The 19,605-nt window shown below is 43.2% G+C and overlaps 1 protein-coding gene across 1 annotated transcript in view; it reads right to left on the minus strand.

The window, feature by feature from the left end:
* Nucleotides 1–19,605, minus strand: part of CIT (citron rho-interacting serine/threonine kinase) — a 137,823-nt gene that overhangs the window by 12,614 nt on the left and 105,604 nt on the right. The window contains 4 exon segments of the mRNA XM_085859015.1: nucleotides 6,730–6,783; nucleotides 9,740–9,937; nucleotides 17,200–17,374; nucleotides 18,913–19,022. Coding sequence (XP_085715141.1) covers nucleotides 6,730–6,783; nucleotides 9,740–9,937; nucleotides 17,200–17,374; nucleotides 18,913–19,022 — 537 coding nt within the window.

Below are 19,605 nucleotides of genomic sequence, written 5' to 3' on the forward strand. Positions count from 1 at the left end.
AGATCGCTGCCCGGATAAGTCCGAGCGACGGGTCCTTGTACAAGAACCGAAATACGCCAATGGGCAGATCACGTGGGGTAGGGTCGATTGCCAATCTTCAATGTACCTAAATACCCACGTGATCCAACTACCGGGGTATTCCACCCTCGACGGAACTCGTACGGAACAAACCGCCGAGGCGAGCCTGTCCCGTGCGCGATTCCAAGCGGCTTAATCGCCGAGAACCGTCGGTCCAAATGTCCCCCTTTTACGGCAAACCAACGGCTTTCTAACTACCAACACACGAAATGCTCAGTCAATGAAAGAATCGACACGACGAACTGAAAACATTCAACAATTGCGGTATTTATTAATAATAATGGGGAACTAGGGAAGCACGTAAGGGCAGAACTATACCGACTATACGAAATGCGATGCAAACATTTACAGCACACAAAGCACTTAACAATTTCCGACTTATTAGACGGGCCCACGGACACACGTACGCACACACACACCCAAGTAATGGTGGCTGAGGCCTTTAATAACGAGCTCCAGCTCGGAGGACAGGTGAGCTGAAACCCAGAATCTATCTCAAACCTCTCCACCTCGTGTGGTCTTCAAGTTGTTTGGACCCGAGCTCCAGCGAGAGCGAGCTGGATCCAATCGCCGTGATCCTTCCCGAGCTCCCGCGAATCCACCCGCGCTTCTCAACACGTGCTGGTGAGACGAGGCACCTTCCCGTCGATGCGCCGCTTCCCCCAAGAGACCACCTCCAAGAAGAGGTCAATGAGTTGCACCAAGCCGGGAGAAGAAGAAGGAGAAGGAGAAGGAGAAGGAGAAGGAGAAGGAGAAGGAGAAGGAGAAGGAGAAGGAGAAGGAGAAGGAGAAGGAGAAGGAGAAGGAGAAGGAGAAGGAGAAGGAGAAGGAGAAGGAGAAGGAGAAGGAGAAGGAGAAGGAGAAGGAGAAGGAGAAGGAGAAGGAGGAGAAGAAGGAGAAGAAGGAGAAGAAGGAGGAGAAGGAGAAGGAGAAGGAGAAGGAGAAGGAGAAGGAGAAGGAGAAGGAGAAGGAGAAGGAGAAGGAGAAGGAGAAGGAGAAGGAGAAGGAGAAGGAGAAGGAGAAGGAGAAGGAGAAGGAGAAGGAGAAGGAGAAGGAGAAGGAGAAGGAGAAGGAGAAGGAGAAGGAGAAGAAGACACCATTCGCAGCTCGAGCCGAGCAACTGGCTCAACTTCCTTCCAAAATAATGCAGCTCGAAGTAAAAAGCTCTCACGAGCCAAGCAGAAGCCGAAGCTCACTGAGCCAGCCGAAGCAAAAAGCTTCCTAAGGCCTCAACCCTAACCCAAGCCAAACAGGACCTGAAGGTCTGCTGAACGACTACTCTCTGCCGACGCAAAAAGCTTACTACTCCAACTTCGAACACGAACAAACAAAGATCTCCTCTCATCCTTCTCCCACTCCCGGCGTGACTCATGACTCATGCCCTCGTGCTCCATCCCCTGCTCAACCATGGGTGGGAGGGAGTTGTTGACATCATGAGTCACGGGACGGCAGGGCTCTTTTTCCTCTTCGCAGAAGAGGGAGGGATGTCTCCATTGTTCGTTCCCTAACTATAAAATCGATCCACAGCGCATCTAATCGATTTCTGAACATTTAAACAATGAAAGGTGAGCTATCTAGGGAACAAGCAATTATCGACATAGCTGACTAAAGGAACCTGTATGTTGTGTGCAATCGAATTCCAAATTCGTAACAATATATATATATATATATATATATATATATATATATATATATATATATATATATATATATATATATATATATATATATATATATATACTGATCGAGCGTACTCGGGCATTTTGCCTCTCGATGGCAGAAATAATCTACAGTGGTTGCCAGTTCTATTGTAGATCGCGGTGTTCGCTTGAACCGGTCTCCCCCTTAAGGCAGAGTGCACGTCATACCGTTCTGCAAGTATATTAGCAGTCGCTAATTCGTTCCTCATCTACCCGCTGCCATCGATGATTTTCTGTCCTCGAATGGCTTAAATATCCCAGCAAGCTGGTACTCAATTTGCCGACCTCAGAAGGATGACAGGCTGAGTCAACCCCCTGGTGTGTATTAATTCAGTGGCCAACGGGGCTTGAACTCAGGACCCTTGGATCCTAAGCCGCTACCCTAACCACTGAGCCAACACCAGCCAACACCACTGAGCCAACACCAACAGCAGGCACCAGGCTAGCCAACACCAGGCTTTTAGATATAAATATATATTTTAGCATGGTGTAGGCTCGTGGAAGAGCGATGACACAGAAAAAAATCAGGACATAACACAACAAAGGGAACAGCAGGAGAAAGAGGAAACAACAGCAGGGTGGAGGAAGAAAGTAATCAGAGACGGACAAACAAGGAATGCAGGTCACGATGAGGGGGAAGGGAAAATGCAAAGGGTGGACAATATGGAAAATTGTGTTTGACCCATTTGTGATTTTGTCAAGGTCTGAAGAGAGGGAAGAGGCCACTGTCTGTCTGTCGAAATTATGAAAGATGTCACGGCAGAGAACGGAGTCAGAAACAGAGAGATAAAGAGGATTTTCCACAGAGTCAGTGAGATCATTGATGAAGATTAGGAATAATATGGGGCTGAAAACACTGCCTTAGGGTACTTCAGCCTTGACAGGGACAGGAGATGAAAGGGTTGCATTGAGAGCCACAAATTGTCTTCGAGAAGGGAGGAAGTGAGAAACCCAAGAGTGGAGTTGGCCTTGGATTTCATAGTTTGGAGAGTAAGGTAGGATGCCAGACTGTATCAAAAGCATGAGATATGTCCAGAGAGACAGCCCTGATCTCATGTCTGATATTAAGGGCCTCTACCATTGTTAGGAGAGTAGAAGAAGCATGTCCAAGGTAGAGGGACCAGGTCTGAATCTGAATTGATGATCTGAGATGAGGCTGTTGGAGGAGCCTGGTGTTGGCGCAGTGGTTAGGGCAGCGGCTTGCGATCCAAAAGGTCCTGAGTTCAAGCCCCGTTGGGTCACTGAATTAATACACCAGGGGGTTGACTCAGCCTGTCATCCTTCCGAGGTCGGCGAAATGAGTACCAGTATACTGGGCCGGTGTATACCCCGGTTAAAATAGGTGTACCATATCCCTGTGTCGTAAGAGGCGACCAGGGTTGTGTCAGGAAGGGCATCCGGCGTAAAACATGTGCCAAATCACTATGCGGATCATACGGATGATCCGCTGTGGCGACCCCTAACGGGAGCAGCCGAAAGAAGAAGAAGAAGAAGAAGAAGATGAGGCTGTTGGAGAAAAGGAATGATTTATGTCAACTGCAATGATGGATTCCATGACCTTTCTGATGATTGGGAAGTACAGTAAGCTAATTGGGCTACAGTAAAGGAGATCCGTTTTTACACCATTTTAATGTAATTCTGTGATGTTGGCTGATTTTCAATTTCCCAGGTAGATAAAGCAGACCAGTCCTGAAGTGTAAAAAAAAAAAGAAAAAATTCAAAATAAAAATAACGCGAATACGCGAGTGTCAAATCAGGTCACACTTTATGACCTGTGAATACACAGGGTCCGTGAATAGCGAATCCGTGAATAGCAGGGTCCGACAGTACATCATCCACCACTCATGTAGAAAAAGGATTCATCACAATGACATCAAAGGTCACATGGTTTGGCAGCCATATTGGATTTAAGGAAAACCTTTCAAAAATAATTTCTCTCAAACCACTTAACCAGATGAGGGTTTGGTTATCAAACTTTTATCCCCCATGGGTACTTGATGAAATACTTTTTTTGAAATGAAAAAACATTTTGCATAGATTGGTTCAGCGGTTTGACAGGAGGAACTTTTTGTGTTTTCTTAAGGTTTTAGATTAAATCCAATAGAGCTGACACATGTGACCTCTGATATTTTAGCTAACAAACTTTATTTAATTGATCATATATTCATATATATATATATATATATATATATATATATATATATATATATATATATATATATATATATATATATACATATATATACACATATAGTTTTGGAATGATCTATCAAGCGATTCGGAGAAGATTTTAAAAGGATTTGTTTTGTCAATCTAATATGGCTGCTCGACCATGTGATGGATAATACCATTAATTTAAAGCCCCACTCAAACTGGCTAGACGATCACATATATAAAGTTTTGTATTGATTGGATAAGGTTCATTTTTCTATCCAATATGGCTGCGAGACCACATAACTGATTGTGTCATCGTTATCATCTTATGTGCCCCAATGGTAGTCGATCAGATATGTGAAGTTTGATATCGATCGAATTTTAAAAAGATTTTCCTTCAGTCCAATATGGCTGCCACACCATGTGACCAATGACATTTTAGTTATTAAACTTTAATCCCCATTGCTATTCGATGACATACATGGAGTTGTGTGTCGATCGGTTTGCCGATTTGAGAGAAGGGAGTTTTTAAATGGTTTTGTGTTAAAATCCAATATGACTGCCAAACAATGTCATGGATGACATAGTTATCAGACTTTGTTCAACATCAGTAGTCGATCATAACTATAAAATCTCTTACTCACCGCAGATAGGTCAGTGGTCTGTCTGTCTTCTACCGTCTCCTCCTCCGCCTCACCCCTTCCCCCACCCTGATTGCGATCTGTACCCCATATTTCCGCAGGGCGCTCAAGGTCCGCCAGCAACCCACATCTGGTAAACTACCAAAATCAAGAATCACTGCTCACCTTCATTCTTTCATTCCTCTTTTTCCCCCACCTTTGGAACAAACTCCCACACTCTCTTCAATCCCACTCTTCCCTCCAGGTCTTCAAAACAGCTGTTCATCACAATATCTTATCTTCCCCCATCCAAAACCATGATATTTTCTACCCCCATCAATCCACCCCAAATTCACCTCTTTAAAATTCCCTACTTTCCTTTCTGCAAGTCCCTGCAATGTCCATCATGTTTATCCCGTGACCCCGCCCTATCCCTCTCCCTTCCACATCTTATATATTATTTCCGAGTTTGTGGTTCCGTGTCGCGCTATCTTCGACTTTGTTCTGCGCTCGAGTAACATGATATTCGGCTTACATTATCTCAAAGACCATATAAGGTGCATGGAACAAAAAAAGTAAATAAAATGGTTCTGAAACAGTGAAATCGTATTCCACTTACTGCATTAAAGTAAAATTACTACTGATACTCTGCATCAGTTCCTTTCTCAAACACACCCACCCCAACATGTCGCGCAGAGCGCGGGTTATGCTAGTATCTCCTTATGTCTCTGTTCCCCACTGTTTTGTGCTTCCCCATCCCACCCCTCTTGTCTCCTGATCCCCTTGTTATATGTTCTGTGTGTTAAATCTTATATGAGACTCGACATTGTATATCGGAAAAAAAAAATCTTTCACATTGATCTGTTCAGCCATTTCAGAGATTTTTTTTTAAGGTTTTTTTTTTTCAAAAAAATATGGCTGCCATAACACATCACTGAAGTTGCCATTGATTTAATTATCTCGACCGATATATTCGTAGACAACCCAACCCTCAAATGATTTCATATTGATTGGATAAAGAATTTGATGCATTAAATTATGACGACATAATTAGGGTACCGATGACGTCATTGTTATCAAATGTTGTTCCCCATACACAGTTCCTGACGTGCCAAGTTTCAATTTCTTTTCGTACAGCAGTTCCATAGAAGACGTCCAAAGTTTTCAACATGGCTGCCACGCCACATGACCGATGACATCATAGTTATTAAAAAGCTCTCCATGGGTAGGCACTCCGATGTTGAAAGTTTTGTGTCAATTGCTCAAGCGGTTGCAGAGAAAACAAATTTAAAAGCGAACAAGTCTGGAGACGGCGATGGTTCACGAGCAATGTACACGGTTCGCCTTTTTTATTTTTTGACCTTTGAGGGGACACCACGGGCAAACTGGCGGGAATCGGGAAAAATGTAAATGATGAAAGTTGTAGTACTCGAGGAGCACTACTTGGATACCAACTTTCATTCGAAACAGGCCAGGGGCAAACTGGCGGGAATCGGGAAAAACGTAAATGATGAAAGTTGTAGTACTCGAAGAGCACTACTTGCATACCAACTTTCATTCAAAACAGTTAAAAACCATAGGAGCTCGATGCCCAATTTATTGATTTTTTTTTGACATTTTCTAAGTTCGTGACCTTGTGACCTTGACCTTGGGACGAAAATGAAAAATCGAGCTCCGTGGGGCTATGCAGGTGCCATTGGGCAAACCAAATACCGAAACCCGTGCCAGATTCGACAAACCCCCTCAGAGAAGATGCAACTTGAAACCGGCTACCCCCTAAAAACACGTTTTTTGGGCGTGGCTCCGCCCATAATGAGCGCAGCACGCCCATTCTCAGGAAAACACAACTAGATCATGATATAAACCTCCCACCCAAATTTTATCAGGATTGGATCAAAACCCACGGAGCTATACTCGGGAAAGACAGACAGACACACACCCATAACGAATATAGTGGTCACTTACTGACTCGTGAACCAATTAAGGTGAAAAAGTAGGGGGGGAAGAGAAAAAACCCCAAACCAACACAACCAATCGGGTACCCCAAGTACTCAAATAATAAGATCCACCTCGACTAATCTCACTGATTGGACAACAAAAAAGACAGTTATTACTTGTAAGGTGGGATTATTTGTCGTGAAACTCCTGATTAAAAGTAAATAACATCATTCACTTACAGAGCAGCTTTCACGGAGTGTGTCAAACTTCTTCTGGACCCCCTCTCGACTTGCCTGCAGAAAAAGGGAGGTGGGGGACAAAAGAAAGGAAGAGTTGAAAATGGAGGTGGGTGGGGGAGGTTATAATTACATCATACAACAAGAGCTCAAGTGAGCACAATATACACCCGAACAAGAAGGTATATACAGAATTGTGCTACGACATGGAAAAGAGCATCCTGGTTGCCAGGGCAACCACTTTAGATGACAAACGTATGTAGCGACACACCGTCTCCATAGTCTGTACCTATGTAGCAAATATGAAACGTGAAAGTTGAAAACTTTGGGAGTTAGAGTGCGGACAGGAACGGACGGACGGACAGACAGACGGACGGACCGATATGTATGTATGTATATATATATATATATATATATATATATATATATATATATATATATATATATATAAATATATATATAAATATATATATATATATATATATCATATATATATATATATATATATATATATATATATATATATATATATATATATATATATATATATCAGGCATATAAAAAGGGAATAGTGTGTTCAAAATATCCTTCTTTCTCATCACAATCCTAAATCCTTTTCTGTTGTTCAGCACTCCCCCAGCCACACCAGTTTGCACATCATCCAGTAACCAATTAATAGTCACCAACCCCAAGTCTTGACTGTCCAATCTTATTCCTGACTGTTTTATCGGGCTCTTAACTTCAGTCCTTCAATATGGTCGGTAGCCTATGCCATTGTGTGTCATCCATACAAACTCAAGAGTGTTACCTCATAAAATGTGCCCGTATGTTACTGTTCTAATCGGTAAATCAGGCTAGCTAGTATCCATACTTTGTTTTATTCTTTCTCAAGTGGCTTGTGACACGAGAGTGGGACCTGCCAGAGATTGCAGGTGGGAAAAGTGGGGGAGGGGGGGAGAAGTGGCATGGTGTCTCAGCTCTACCAGAATAACAACATTGTTTGTCTTACTGCTGTGTCTGTCAGGAATTTGAGCAAAACAAGTCTGGAGACGGCGATGGTTCACGAGCAATGTACATGGTTCGCCTTTTTTATTTTTGAACTTCGAGGGGACGCCACGGGCAAACTGGCGGGAATCAGGAAAAACGTAAATGATGAAAGTTGTAGTCCTCGAAGAGCACTACTTGCATACCAACTTTCATTCGAATGAGTTGAAAACCCTAGGAGCTCGATGCCCAATATATTGATTTTTGTGACATTTTCTAAGTTCGTGACCTTGTGACCTTGACCTTGGGACGGAAATGAAAAATCGAGCTCCGTGGGGCTATGCAGGTGCCATTGGGCTAACCAAATACCGAAACCCCTGCCAGATTCGACAAACCCCCTCGGAGAAGATGTAACTTGAAATCGACTACCCCTAAAAACACGTTTTTGGTCGTGGTTCCGTCCACAATGGGCGCAGCACGCCCATTCTCAGGAAAACACAACTCGATCATGATATAAACCTCCCACCCAAATTTTTATCAGGATCGGATCAAAACCCACGGAGCTATGCTCGGGACAGACAGACAGACACACACCCATAACGAATATAGTGGTCACTTACTGACTCGTGAACCAAAAGTTGTAGTACTCAAAGAGCACTACTTGCATACCAACTTTCATTCGAAACAGTTGCAAACCCTAGAAGCTCGATGCCCAATTTATTGATTTTTTTGATATTTTCTAAGTTTGTGACCTTGTGACCTTGACCTTAGGACGAAAATGAAAAAAAAAAAAAAAATCGCGCTCCGTGGGGCTATGCAGGTGCCATTGGGCTAACCAAATATCGAAACCCCTGCCAGATTCGACAAACCCCCTCGGAGAAGATGCAACTTGAAATCGGTTACCCCTAAAAACACGTTTTTGGGTGTGGCTCCGCCCATAATGAGCGCAGCACGCTCATTTCTCAGGAAAACACAACTAGATCATGATATAAACCTCCCACCCAAATTTTATCAGGATCGGATCAAAAACCACGGAGCTATGCTCCAGAACAGACAGACAGACAGACAGACAGACAGACAGACAGACAGACAGACAGACATAACGAATATAGTGGTCACTCTGACTGGCGCTCGTGAACCAACAACTGCTTGGCATTGCGACAGAGATCACCTTTCCTCGGATGGTGATTAAGTTAGGTGTCCCATCTACAAGTATTTTCTGGTGGAAGTTAAGGATCCCATGATTTTTTTGCGAAGAGTGTGGGAGTTATTGCCGGTATACTTCACAAATTACAACATTCCTGCCTAAACTGCAGGTAGCAAGTTGTCTCCTTCATACAAGGTTACACTGCTTGCTATCCATGAAGTTGCTGATGATCAGAAGTAAGCTGATAGGTCTGTAGTTATGGGGATTGGTGTTTGTACCTTGTTATGTAATGCAGTGATGTTGGCCAACTTTCAAGCAGATGGAAGATGATCGAGGGCAAATTACATTTTTTAAGTCTTTGGTGTGACTCGGCTAGGATTCACAACGCTGACCTCCCAGACTCAGAGCAGATGCTCGAACCATCATGCCACTGAGACAGGTAGACAAGGAACTAAAGAGAATACAAAATCTAAGCAAAAGAGAAGAAAATAATAATAATAATAATAATAATAATAATAATAATAATAATAGAAAGACAAAGAGGGTGCAAAAATTTGATCACAAATAAATGTGGAATACAAAGCTCAAAGGCATCTGAAATACCACTGAAGCAAAGGCTTTAATCATTCTACTCAAATAAATTGTCACTGATCAATGAGTAATAGAAATTTGCATTGGTGGTGAAGTTGTCTGTTATTCCCTGTAATGTGTAAATGTCAGAATAAAAACAAAATGTTTCATTTCTTAATTTTCAATTGTAACTGATATTCGAGTATGATGAGCAATACAAATCAATGTGTGGACAGAAGGAGATCCGTCTAAACTGACGACAGGCCAACTACACTTGCCATCGTTGCATTCTTCCCCCATTCGGCTCTGTACCGTCAATGAAGCAATCTCTTCCTCTGCCTTTGCAGTAGTCTCTTCTAGTTCTTTCTGCAGTTTCATCAGACGTCCCTCGAGATCAGCTCGACGTTGTCTCTCAGCCTCCAGCTGTTCACCCCTCTCCTGCATGGCCAAGCTCAGATCCGTTATTTCCTTACGGCCCTCGGTGTGTTCCTGCTCCAATGCCATGCTGGCCTGCAGCCACAAAGGCAGAAAACAAAGACAGAGAGGGGCCAATAGCAAGGACATTCAAATTCAGAACGCTTCGCCATGAAAAGCTTGGGGAAACATTGCAGAATTAATCATTGCCCTTATGTAAAAGCTATCACTAAATTAACAAAACATTATATTAGTGATTGTCAAAACACTTCACCATTTTCATTTGATCAAAAGAAACAAACAAAAGTTATAAGTTATCTTTTGCATAAACAAACATGTGGTAGTCCAGGAGTTGAACATTCATCAATAATCTGAGAATGACAACTTGGCAAATTATACAAACAAAAAAAATAGGACCGTGGGTCCTGAAGCTCACCTGGATGAGAAGCAACAGTCACTCAAAACCCCCACAGACCCATTTAAACCCCGATTTATTTTTATGCCATGAACAAACTTTGGTACATCATGAGTGATGAAGGCTGTGGTCAAGTTTCATCGGAATTATGCGTGTAGTTTCTGAGAAGAGAGCAAACACCTATTTTGGTGGGCAACTCGCCCGTAGACCCCCTTGGAAGCCGACTTTTTAATGCCGAGAAAAAAAACGCTGGTACATCACGGGTGATGAAGGTTGTGGTCAAGTTTCATTGGAATTGTGTGTGTCATTTCGAAGAAAGCAAATACCTATTTTGGGGGGCAACTAACAGCATTTAAAAGAAAGAGTGGCAATTTTGAAGTGGTGAACCATAATTGTTGTATTCCCAGATACAAATCGGACTCACAAAAATATAGTAAATATGAGAAATATCCATGGATAAGATATATCGAGTTCCGTAGATGAGAGGTATCGAATACAAGTGAACAGTAAAACAGAGACAAACACAGACATGCACTTCTCGTTTTAGCAATATATGCAAAAATCTAATACAACTTTTCTTGTAGCCAAGGAATCAAACAAAAAATATACTTATAACAAGTCTGGAGACGACGATGGTTCATGAGCAATGTACACGGTTCGTCTTTTTTTATCTTTTGACCTTCGAGGGGACGCCAAGGGCAAACTGGTGGGAATCGGGAATAACGTAAATGATGAAAGTTGTAGTAATCGAAGAGCACTACAAATCGACCACGAATTGTGAAATCCTAAACGTAGTTCGCCTTTTTAATTTTTTTACAGCGGGAATCGGGAAAAACGTAAATGATGAAAGTTGTAGTACTCGAAGAGCACTACTTGCATACCAACTTTCATTCGAAACAGGCCACGGGAAAACTGGCGGGAATCGGGAAAAACGTAAATGATGAAAGTTGTAGTAATCGAAGAGCACTACAAATCGACCACGAATTGCGAAATCCAAAACGTAGTTCGCCTTTTTTATTTTTTTATGGCAGGAATCGGGAAAAACGTAAAAGATGGAAGTTGTAGTACTCGAAGAGCACTACTTGCATATAAACCTTCATTCGAAACAGTTGAAAACCCTAGGAGCTCGATGCCCAATTTATTGATTTTTTTTGACATTTTCTAAGTTCGTGACCTTGTGACCTTGTGACGAAAATTAAAAAAAAATTAAAAAAAAAAATCGAGCTCCGTGGGGCTATGCAGGTGCCATTGGGCAAACCAAATACCGAAAACCCCTGCCAGATTCGACAAACCCCCTCGGAGAAGATGTAACTTGAAACCGGCTACCCCCTAAAAACACGTTTTTGGGGCGTGGCTCCGCCCATTCTCAGGAAAATACAACTAGATCATGATATAAACCTCCCACCCAAATTTTATCAGGATCGGATCAAAACCCACGAAGCTATGCTCGGGACAGACAGACAGACAGACAGACAGACAGACAGACACCCATAACGAATATAGTGGTCACTTTCTGACTCGTGAACCAACAGTACTCACAGATCCACCTCCCACTACCCCTGCCTCACACCGCTCTCCACCCCACCCAACATGATTATTAGTAGATACAATTGTAAACTTATCCTGTGCATTCATAAGCCCCTGATATGTCCTTCCCATCAGTGTTGAGAAGCACACAAACCAGATACATTGTCTCCTTCAGGGAATTCTACATGGTACATCTCGCTCCCACATAAATATTTGGCACAAGCATTGTGGATTTTCACATCGTGAAGATGTGCTTTCTCAAAAAGTTGTTTCCCGTTACTTGGTAATGACGCACAGCATCATCCTTCCAATTGCAGATGTGCATTTAATAAATCACCAAGCCTACCATGTGCACAGGAGGCACTCCCGCAAGGTTCAAAGTCCACTCAATGGCAGCGACTCTTCGGGGGTTGGAGAGCACAAGCCCATCCACTAGGGCCTTGCACCAATCCACATTGTTGGGAGTTTGCAGTCCAGGCTGCTGCCTTTTCGGTGAGCTGAGAAAGTTCTCTAACTTTTCGTTGTGCATAGGCCCAGCCCTTTCTCTCAGGTACTTTTCCAAGTATTTTCAGCTTCTTTTAGAAGCTTTGTGAGTCATTTTAGGTAACAATCCTGATCTCACACAAGATATACTTCAGGGTGCCTTGATCACCTCTGTTTCTAGGGTTTTATATGAATGTGCGCCGAGCATTCTAAGGTGGATTCAGTCATTTTGAAAGTCCCGTATTACAGCTGCCATCCACAGATTTATCCTCATGGGTTACCAAATGATAAAGACTAATTACAAGTCTGAAGACGACAATGGTTCATGAGCGGTATTTGACGATGTAGATTGTTTCAGAAGTCAAGGATGAGACAATGTGATAATGTTTGACCAAGTTATAAAAATGATCAACATGATGTGGTACGAGTGACAGGTTATTAGCTGCAAAATGTCGAAAACCTGGTTTCATTCAACAACTTCAAAATTTGACCTTTGCATAACCTTTAAAGGTCACAAAACAATGTTGTGGACATTAAAATAAGGAAACAGGATACGTGCTATAGCTTATTGGAGTTAAGGCCCGGTCACACCTTGACGTTTTAGCCAGCGATGGCAACGTGTTAAAATGTATGTAAAACGCTGGCTTACGTTGAACTTTTGATGTTTTTTTTAAGATTCGGACGTATTCATAGCGACTTGGTCTTATGTGTAACGCATTGGTAACTACACAGAACGTTTCGTTGTGTTATAGATAACTTATACCAACGAATGCTGAACCTGTTGTCGGCCTACACAACCGATGCCCAACGATAGTCTAACTCAGGCATAGCGCGTTGCACGCATCGCCGACGATGTCGTGACGTAGCCTATTAAAAGGCTGACGCACAACGATTCGAATCATAACTGCCGTAGAAATGGAAGGGTCAAAATCGCGGTCACACCTTGGCGATCTTGCCAGCGTATGCCGACGTAACAAAAAGTGTGTCTAAAACGTTGGGGGCACGTCGAATACGGTATGGGTAAGTTTGGTATACGTGAGTACAACGCTAAATACGCTATCATAAGTCGTAGTAAGTAGAGTACGTCGTAAAATTTTGAACATGTTCAAAATTTTACGACGTACTCGGCGTATGACACACGTTCGCATGCGATGGGGATAAGTTTTACACACGATATGTGGACGCTTACACACGTCCACAAAGGCTACTTATAAGCTACTCATAAGTCGAAACACGTCGCGGTAATGTCTTTTTTACGCGAAACTTATTTCTAACTTATGTTTGACGCGCTTTGAACCAATTCTTTACGTAGTCCCAACACACATCGACGTATGTAGACGTATTCCAATGACGTCTTCCGGTCGACAAAAAAAAAAAAAAATGAATGTGTTTCTCGCTTACAACTGCCATATAAAGACGTGTTCCCAGCGGTTTTGGGAATTGGTATATAAAAATGGTGTTCATAAAAGGGGAACCCAACAGTGTTTTTGAGTTCCTTTTTGAGTTGATGTCCATGTCAGCAGTAACAGTATCAGTATCAGTATCAGTGTTAGTATGAGTATTAGTAGTAGTTTGTTCATGTTGGCAGTAGTAGGTGGGTGTGAGGGGGAGGGTGTGGGTTATGATGGATCGTCCTTGCGTCCGCGTGTCCACGGGTAGGTTCATAGGCTGCCACTCAACGATTTAAATGGCTGCATCTCCACTATTGAAAGTAGACGCTTGCGCTCAACAATTGGATTTTTACACTCAACGACTTTGAAATGGTACCACTCAGCTAGTTTCATTGTTTACAATGAACGATTTAAATTGCTGTCACTCGCCTTTGTTTTTTGACGCTGGGGTTTGGAAATTTGAAGCGTTTCTTCTGAACGTGTTAAAACGCTCAAACTCGACTATTTTAAATAGACGCTGCCGATAGACAATTGGAATCATAGCCAAGCTCGACATCGAAGTGTGAACATCCTCGTCATGCCGAAGAAAAGTTTGAAGAATGCTGCAAATATGTGTCCTGGCCGTGGCCGTGGACGCTGACGCAAGGACGATCCATTATACCGACGTCTTTCAGCCTATGAGTAACTTAAAAGTAACGTCTGTCGACGTGTGGCAACGATCGCGTAACGTGCCAACAACACATTAATCATAGGTTAGAAATAAGTTTCGGGTACGCTAAACATTACCTCGGCGTGTCTCAACTTATGATTAACTTACAAGTAGCATGTGTTGACGTCTATCAACGATCGCAGACCGTGCCTACAACTTGTGGCCAGCGTAGCGGAACGTGTGAGTCATACGCCGGCATACGTCGTGAAATTTCAAGCATGAAAAAATTTGAGGACAACCGAAAAGTACGTTTAAAGCCAACGTACAACGACTTATGGCAACGTACTACGACGTATGCCAGCGTGCTCTTAATGTTATCAAAACTTACCCATAACGTATTCAACGTTTGCCAGCGTTTTAGAAAAAAAATTCAAAAATCGGCATACGTTGGCTAAAACGTCAAGGTGTGACCGGGCCTTTAGTTCGTTGAAGAAGGTCGAAAACACGGTTCGATTCCCACAACTTTGAAAATTTCACCTTTGTGAACTTTAAAGGTCAAATGTCAAGGATTATGACCTTTGGTGCAAAACTTCCTCTGGAACATTCCAGGAACAATATAACGTCATATAGGCTTTATGGCATTTCGCACTCCTCGGATTATCCATACTTTGATGAAATCAGCGTAAAAACAAATTTGAAGGGGGCGCCACGGGCAAGGTGTTCGAGATAGAGCAAAATAGTTTGAAGACTTTAGGTGGGGAATGACCTCAAGATTAGGCCAAAAAAAAAAAATGTTGCATTGGCGTAACGGGTCACTGAAAAATAGGGTAGGTCGGTCAGGATCTTTTTTATTTTTATTTTTTCCTAATAAATCCCAAAATTTTTGGATAATAAATCCAAAAATTTAATAAAACCTAATAAATCGCTCCCAAAATCTCCCCCGGCTCGAGTACCACCCTTTTTGTCGGCGGGTTCTGTCCGAAACACTTCCGGGTTTTTGCGATCGCGATCGGAATCAACAAGATACTTGAAATCGATAGCAAAAAAACAAAAAAAAAAAAACGTAGGGTCGGCGGAATTTTTAGGGTCGGGCGGGTTACGCCAATGCAACATTTTTTTTTTTTGGCCTTATGCATAAAAAATAGTCATCCCAGCTCTCAAAGTTTGGGCGGTCGTATGATTTTTATGTCAAAATTCGAAATTTTCTACGTTCGTGACAATGTGACCTTCACCTTGGGACGAAAATGAAAAATCGAGCTCCATGGGGCTATGTAGGTGCCATTGGGCTAACCAAATACCGAAACCCCTGCCAGATTCGACAAACCCCTCGGAGAAGATGGAATATTATGTCAAAATTCGCAATTTTCTACGTTCGTGACCTTGTGACCTTGACACGAAAATGAAAAAAAAAAAAAAAAAAAAAAAAAAAAAATCGAGCTCCGTGGGGCTATGCAGGTGCCATTGGGCTAACCAAATACCGAAACCCTGCCAGATTCGACAAACCCCCTAGAAGAAGATGCAAATTGAAATCGGCTACCCCCTAAAAACACAATTCGCAATTTTCTAAGTTCGTGACCTTGTGGCCTTCACCTTGGGACGAAAATGAAAAATCGAGCTCTGTGGGGCTATGCAGGTGCCATTGGGCTAACCAAATACCAAAACCCCTGCCAGATTCGACAAACCCCTCGGAGAAGAAAAAAAAATTATGTCAAAATTCGCAATTTTCTTAGTTCGTGACCTTGTGACCTTGACCTTGGGACGAAAATGAAAAATCGAGTTCCGTGGGGCTATGCAGGTGCCATTGGGCTAACCAAATACCGAAATCCCCGTCAGATTCGACAAACCCCCTCGGAGAAGATGCAAATTGAAATCGACTACCCCCTAAAAACGCATGTTTTTTGGGTGTGGCTCCACCCATAATGGGCGCACCACGCCCATTTTCAGGCAAACACAACTAGATCATGATATAAACCTTCCACTAAAATTTTATCAGGATCGGATCAAAACCCACAGAGCTATGCTCGGGACAGACAGACAGACAGACAGACAGACAGACAGACAAGCCGGTAGCCGGACATGGGTAGTCGACTACCCAATACAACCTGACGCGATGGGCTCGTTCGATGGGGAATGACCTGAGGATTAAGCACAATAAAATTCATGATTCTAGCTTCAAGGATTAATGCTGCAGATCGTTTTTTCGTTAAAATACCTCCGCATTTAGAGGTTTTTCGGCCATTGCTAGGCAACGGAGGGGTCCATAGCAACGGTTCTTTCTCACACATAACTAGGACATACCATAACCTACCATACCAGTTTCATGTATATCTGACTCATAGTCTCTGAGATTTAACGAACTTCGTTTTTTAATTTTTTTTCGACCAGGGTTCATTCAAAGTCTATCTTCTCCAACAGTTTTCATAGGATCCGGCTGGAAATTTTTGACAATATGGCTAAATGTTCTGCCCACAGTCACTCGTAGACCGATTTTTGATTTTCCAAAAAATAATTTTTTTATGATTTTTCTAAAATTTCAAAGTCCCGTTGCTAGGCAACGGTGGTGTCCATAGCAACGGTTCTCATTTGCACACAACTAGGTCATGGTATGAACCTACCAACCAAGTTTCATTGAAATTGCCATTGTATTAACTGAAATCGCCATCTCAAATACTGATAATAAGGGAAGAACAAATCTCAAAAAAAATTTTTTTTTTCAACGGGATAGACTACCCAACAGACAGACAGACAGACACACAACAATAACGAATATAGTGGTCACTTATTTTTTTCGTGAAAATATTTTTTCACTTTTTTCGTGAACCAATTATTGGAGTATTAGCTAAAACACAACAAAAGACCTTGAAGGATACATGACTTTGCAATCAACTCCAACCTCTCGAAGCTTGGCTTCCAATGAGAGGACACTCTGACGTGCTCCGGATGCTTCCTGCCAGCTTTGCTGCAAGCGCTCTTCCAGCTGCTGTGTGCGTGCCTCGGCCTTGCCCACCTGTGTCTCCAAGTACAGCTTCTGCTGCCGCAGGTCAGCAAACATCTCCTCTTGCGCCCGCCTGCAGAATGAAAGCGCCCTTTGTAAAAGGAATTTACACCTTACTTTTTCTGTTTCACAAACATACTGTTATGGATCTGGAAACCATAAGCATTCAACATACAGATGTCCAAAAGTCAGTTATGTCGTTAAGTATGTGTGTAGTCAGATCCCCTTCCTTTTGTCTCGTGGGAGAATCAAAGGCGTGCATTGCGATTTCTTTTAGTTTGGTTATTACATCTAACAATCATCCCATCTGCATGACCCCTCGGCCCATTACGACCCACGGTACCATCGTGCTTGCAGCCCTCGGTCCGTGGGCCGCAGCGCACCTTTGCCCGAGATGGATTCCCAAGGATGTTCGAGGCAGTTTCACCACCACGACCTTTCACGAACACGAGCGGAGGGTCGGGTCGGGTCGGCTTTCTCCAAACAAGGCCGAAACCTCTCACCGGAAAGGTATGGTGTAAGACCCTGTCCAATCAAAGGCGGACAGCAAGGTGTGTTCACCAAGGGCCCTCCCCACTGAGGGAGGTCCATAAAAATCCCCGAGCACTCAGAGAGCAGAGTTTTGGTGGGTTTTTGCTGTCACAAAAGGGGTTACGAAGGCTGTTACGAAGGGGTGGTAAGTGGTTGTTACGATGGCTGTCACGAAGGTTGAGCAGAAGGTCGGCAAGGCGGCGAACGTGTCTCTGCTGGCCCTCGACAAGGAAGGAAAGAGCGACCCCGACCCCCCTCCGTGGACCTCGGCCATTCACCACCTGAGCTCCGCCACGATCCTCGAGTCCCACACGTGCGACTGGGGACCAAACCAGTGACCATTGTCAGGTGCCGCGGCACGGAGTACCCCCTTTCTCCGATGGCCAGGTACCCATCCGAACTCTGACCCCAGCTTGTCTCTCTCCTCCGCTGTGAGGGTCCAATAAAGAACTCTGGGTTTCTTTTCATTTGTGTGTGGATTACATATAACAAGGGGATTAATTGACCTATTTATATTATCGAAAACCCCGAGCCTCAATCCAGCCCCAATCCAAAATCTACACCATCAATCCCAAACCATTTCAGTCCCTCAATCCCAAGCCCACACTATGTCCCCAAATTCTGATCTTATCAAAAAGGCTCACAATCAATTTTCTTGAAAGTTGCCTCCATCCTCATGCACTTGCTTCCCCACTCCCACTGTCAGTAGTTTGCCTTTTTGCCCTCTGTCTCTTTGCTAATCATGAGCGTTCTCCTTCAAGCTGTGTTAAACCTTGTTCGTGTCCAAGGCTCTGCATAAAGGAGCTTGTACATAGGCATAACATGCAGGATAAAACATGAGGAAACATTAGGATTCATGCATTTATTATGTCTGCACAGGGTAGAAATAATAATGATGTGTTATTTGCTTATTAAACAAACAGATGGCCCATAAATACATTTTTGATGAATAACAAAGATCTTTTGAGACAATGGACAAACAGTATATAGGATTTCAACCTGGGTTTCCAGTGCTATGTGCACAAATGGGAATGCAAAACAGACCAAGCTACTTCCAAATTCTGAAGAACAACAGCTTACATATTTCGTTGAGTGAAAAGGCTGCTGTTTGCCACCATCTTGTTTGCCTCACTAAGCTCTGCGATGTGTTGCTCCAGTGTGCGAAGACGCGACTCCAGAGCCTTAATCATCTGTCAGAGAAAGACACCTTTTAACTACATGTACCATGGCTATTGGTTAAAAAGGGTACCAATTAAGATCCCCCAAAATTGTCTAATAATTTCTCAAAAATTGTCTAATCAGGGCCACGGAACTGTGATTGGGGGGGGGAGGTCAGGATCACGGCACGATGATGGGGGAGGTCAGGTTGAAGGCATAGTGCTGGGAGAGGTCAGGTTCACAGCACGGTGCAAGGGGGAGGGTGGAGTCAGGTTCATGGCACGATGCAGGGGGAAGTCATGGTCAAGTCATGGTGTGTGCTGGAGAGGTTAAATTCATGGCACGGAGCAGCGGGAGGTTAGGGACACAATATTGGTGCCGGGGGATGGGGGTCGAGGGGAGGGGGGGTGAGGATCATGGCCTGGTGTGGAGGTCAAGTTCATGGCGTGGGATGGAAGGGAGATCAGGCTCATGGCATGGTGTGGGAGGGAGGTCAGGGTCAACCACATAACAAAGATTTGTTCAACAAAACAGGAGAAATCAGTGCATGTAACGAGGCAAACTTGAAAACCAGGAAAATATTGTTACGGATCTGGAAACCATTTGCATTCAACA

Source organism: Eptatretus burgeri, chromosome 16 (assembly GCF_056783735.1).
Source record: "Eptatretus burgeri isolate ZD-2024b chromosome 16, Ebu_testis_v1, whole genome shotgun sequence".
NCBI classification, from domain to species: Eukaryota; Metazoa; Chordata; class Myxini; order Myxiniformes; family Myxinidae; genus Eptatretus; species Eptatretus burgeri.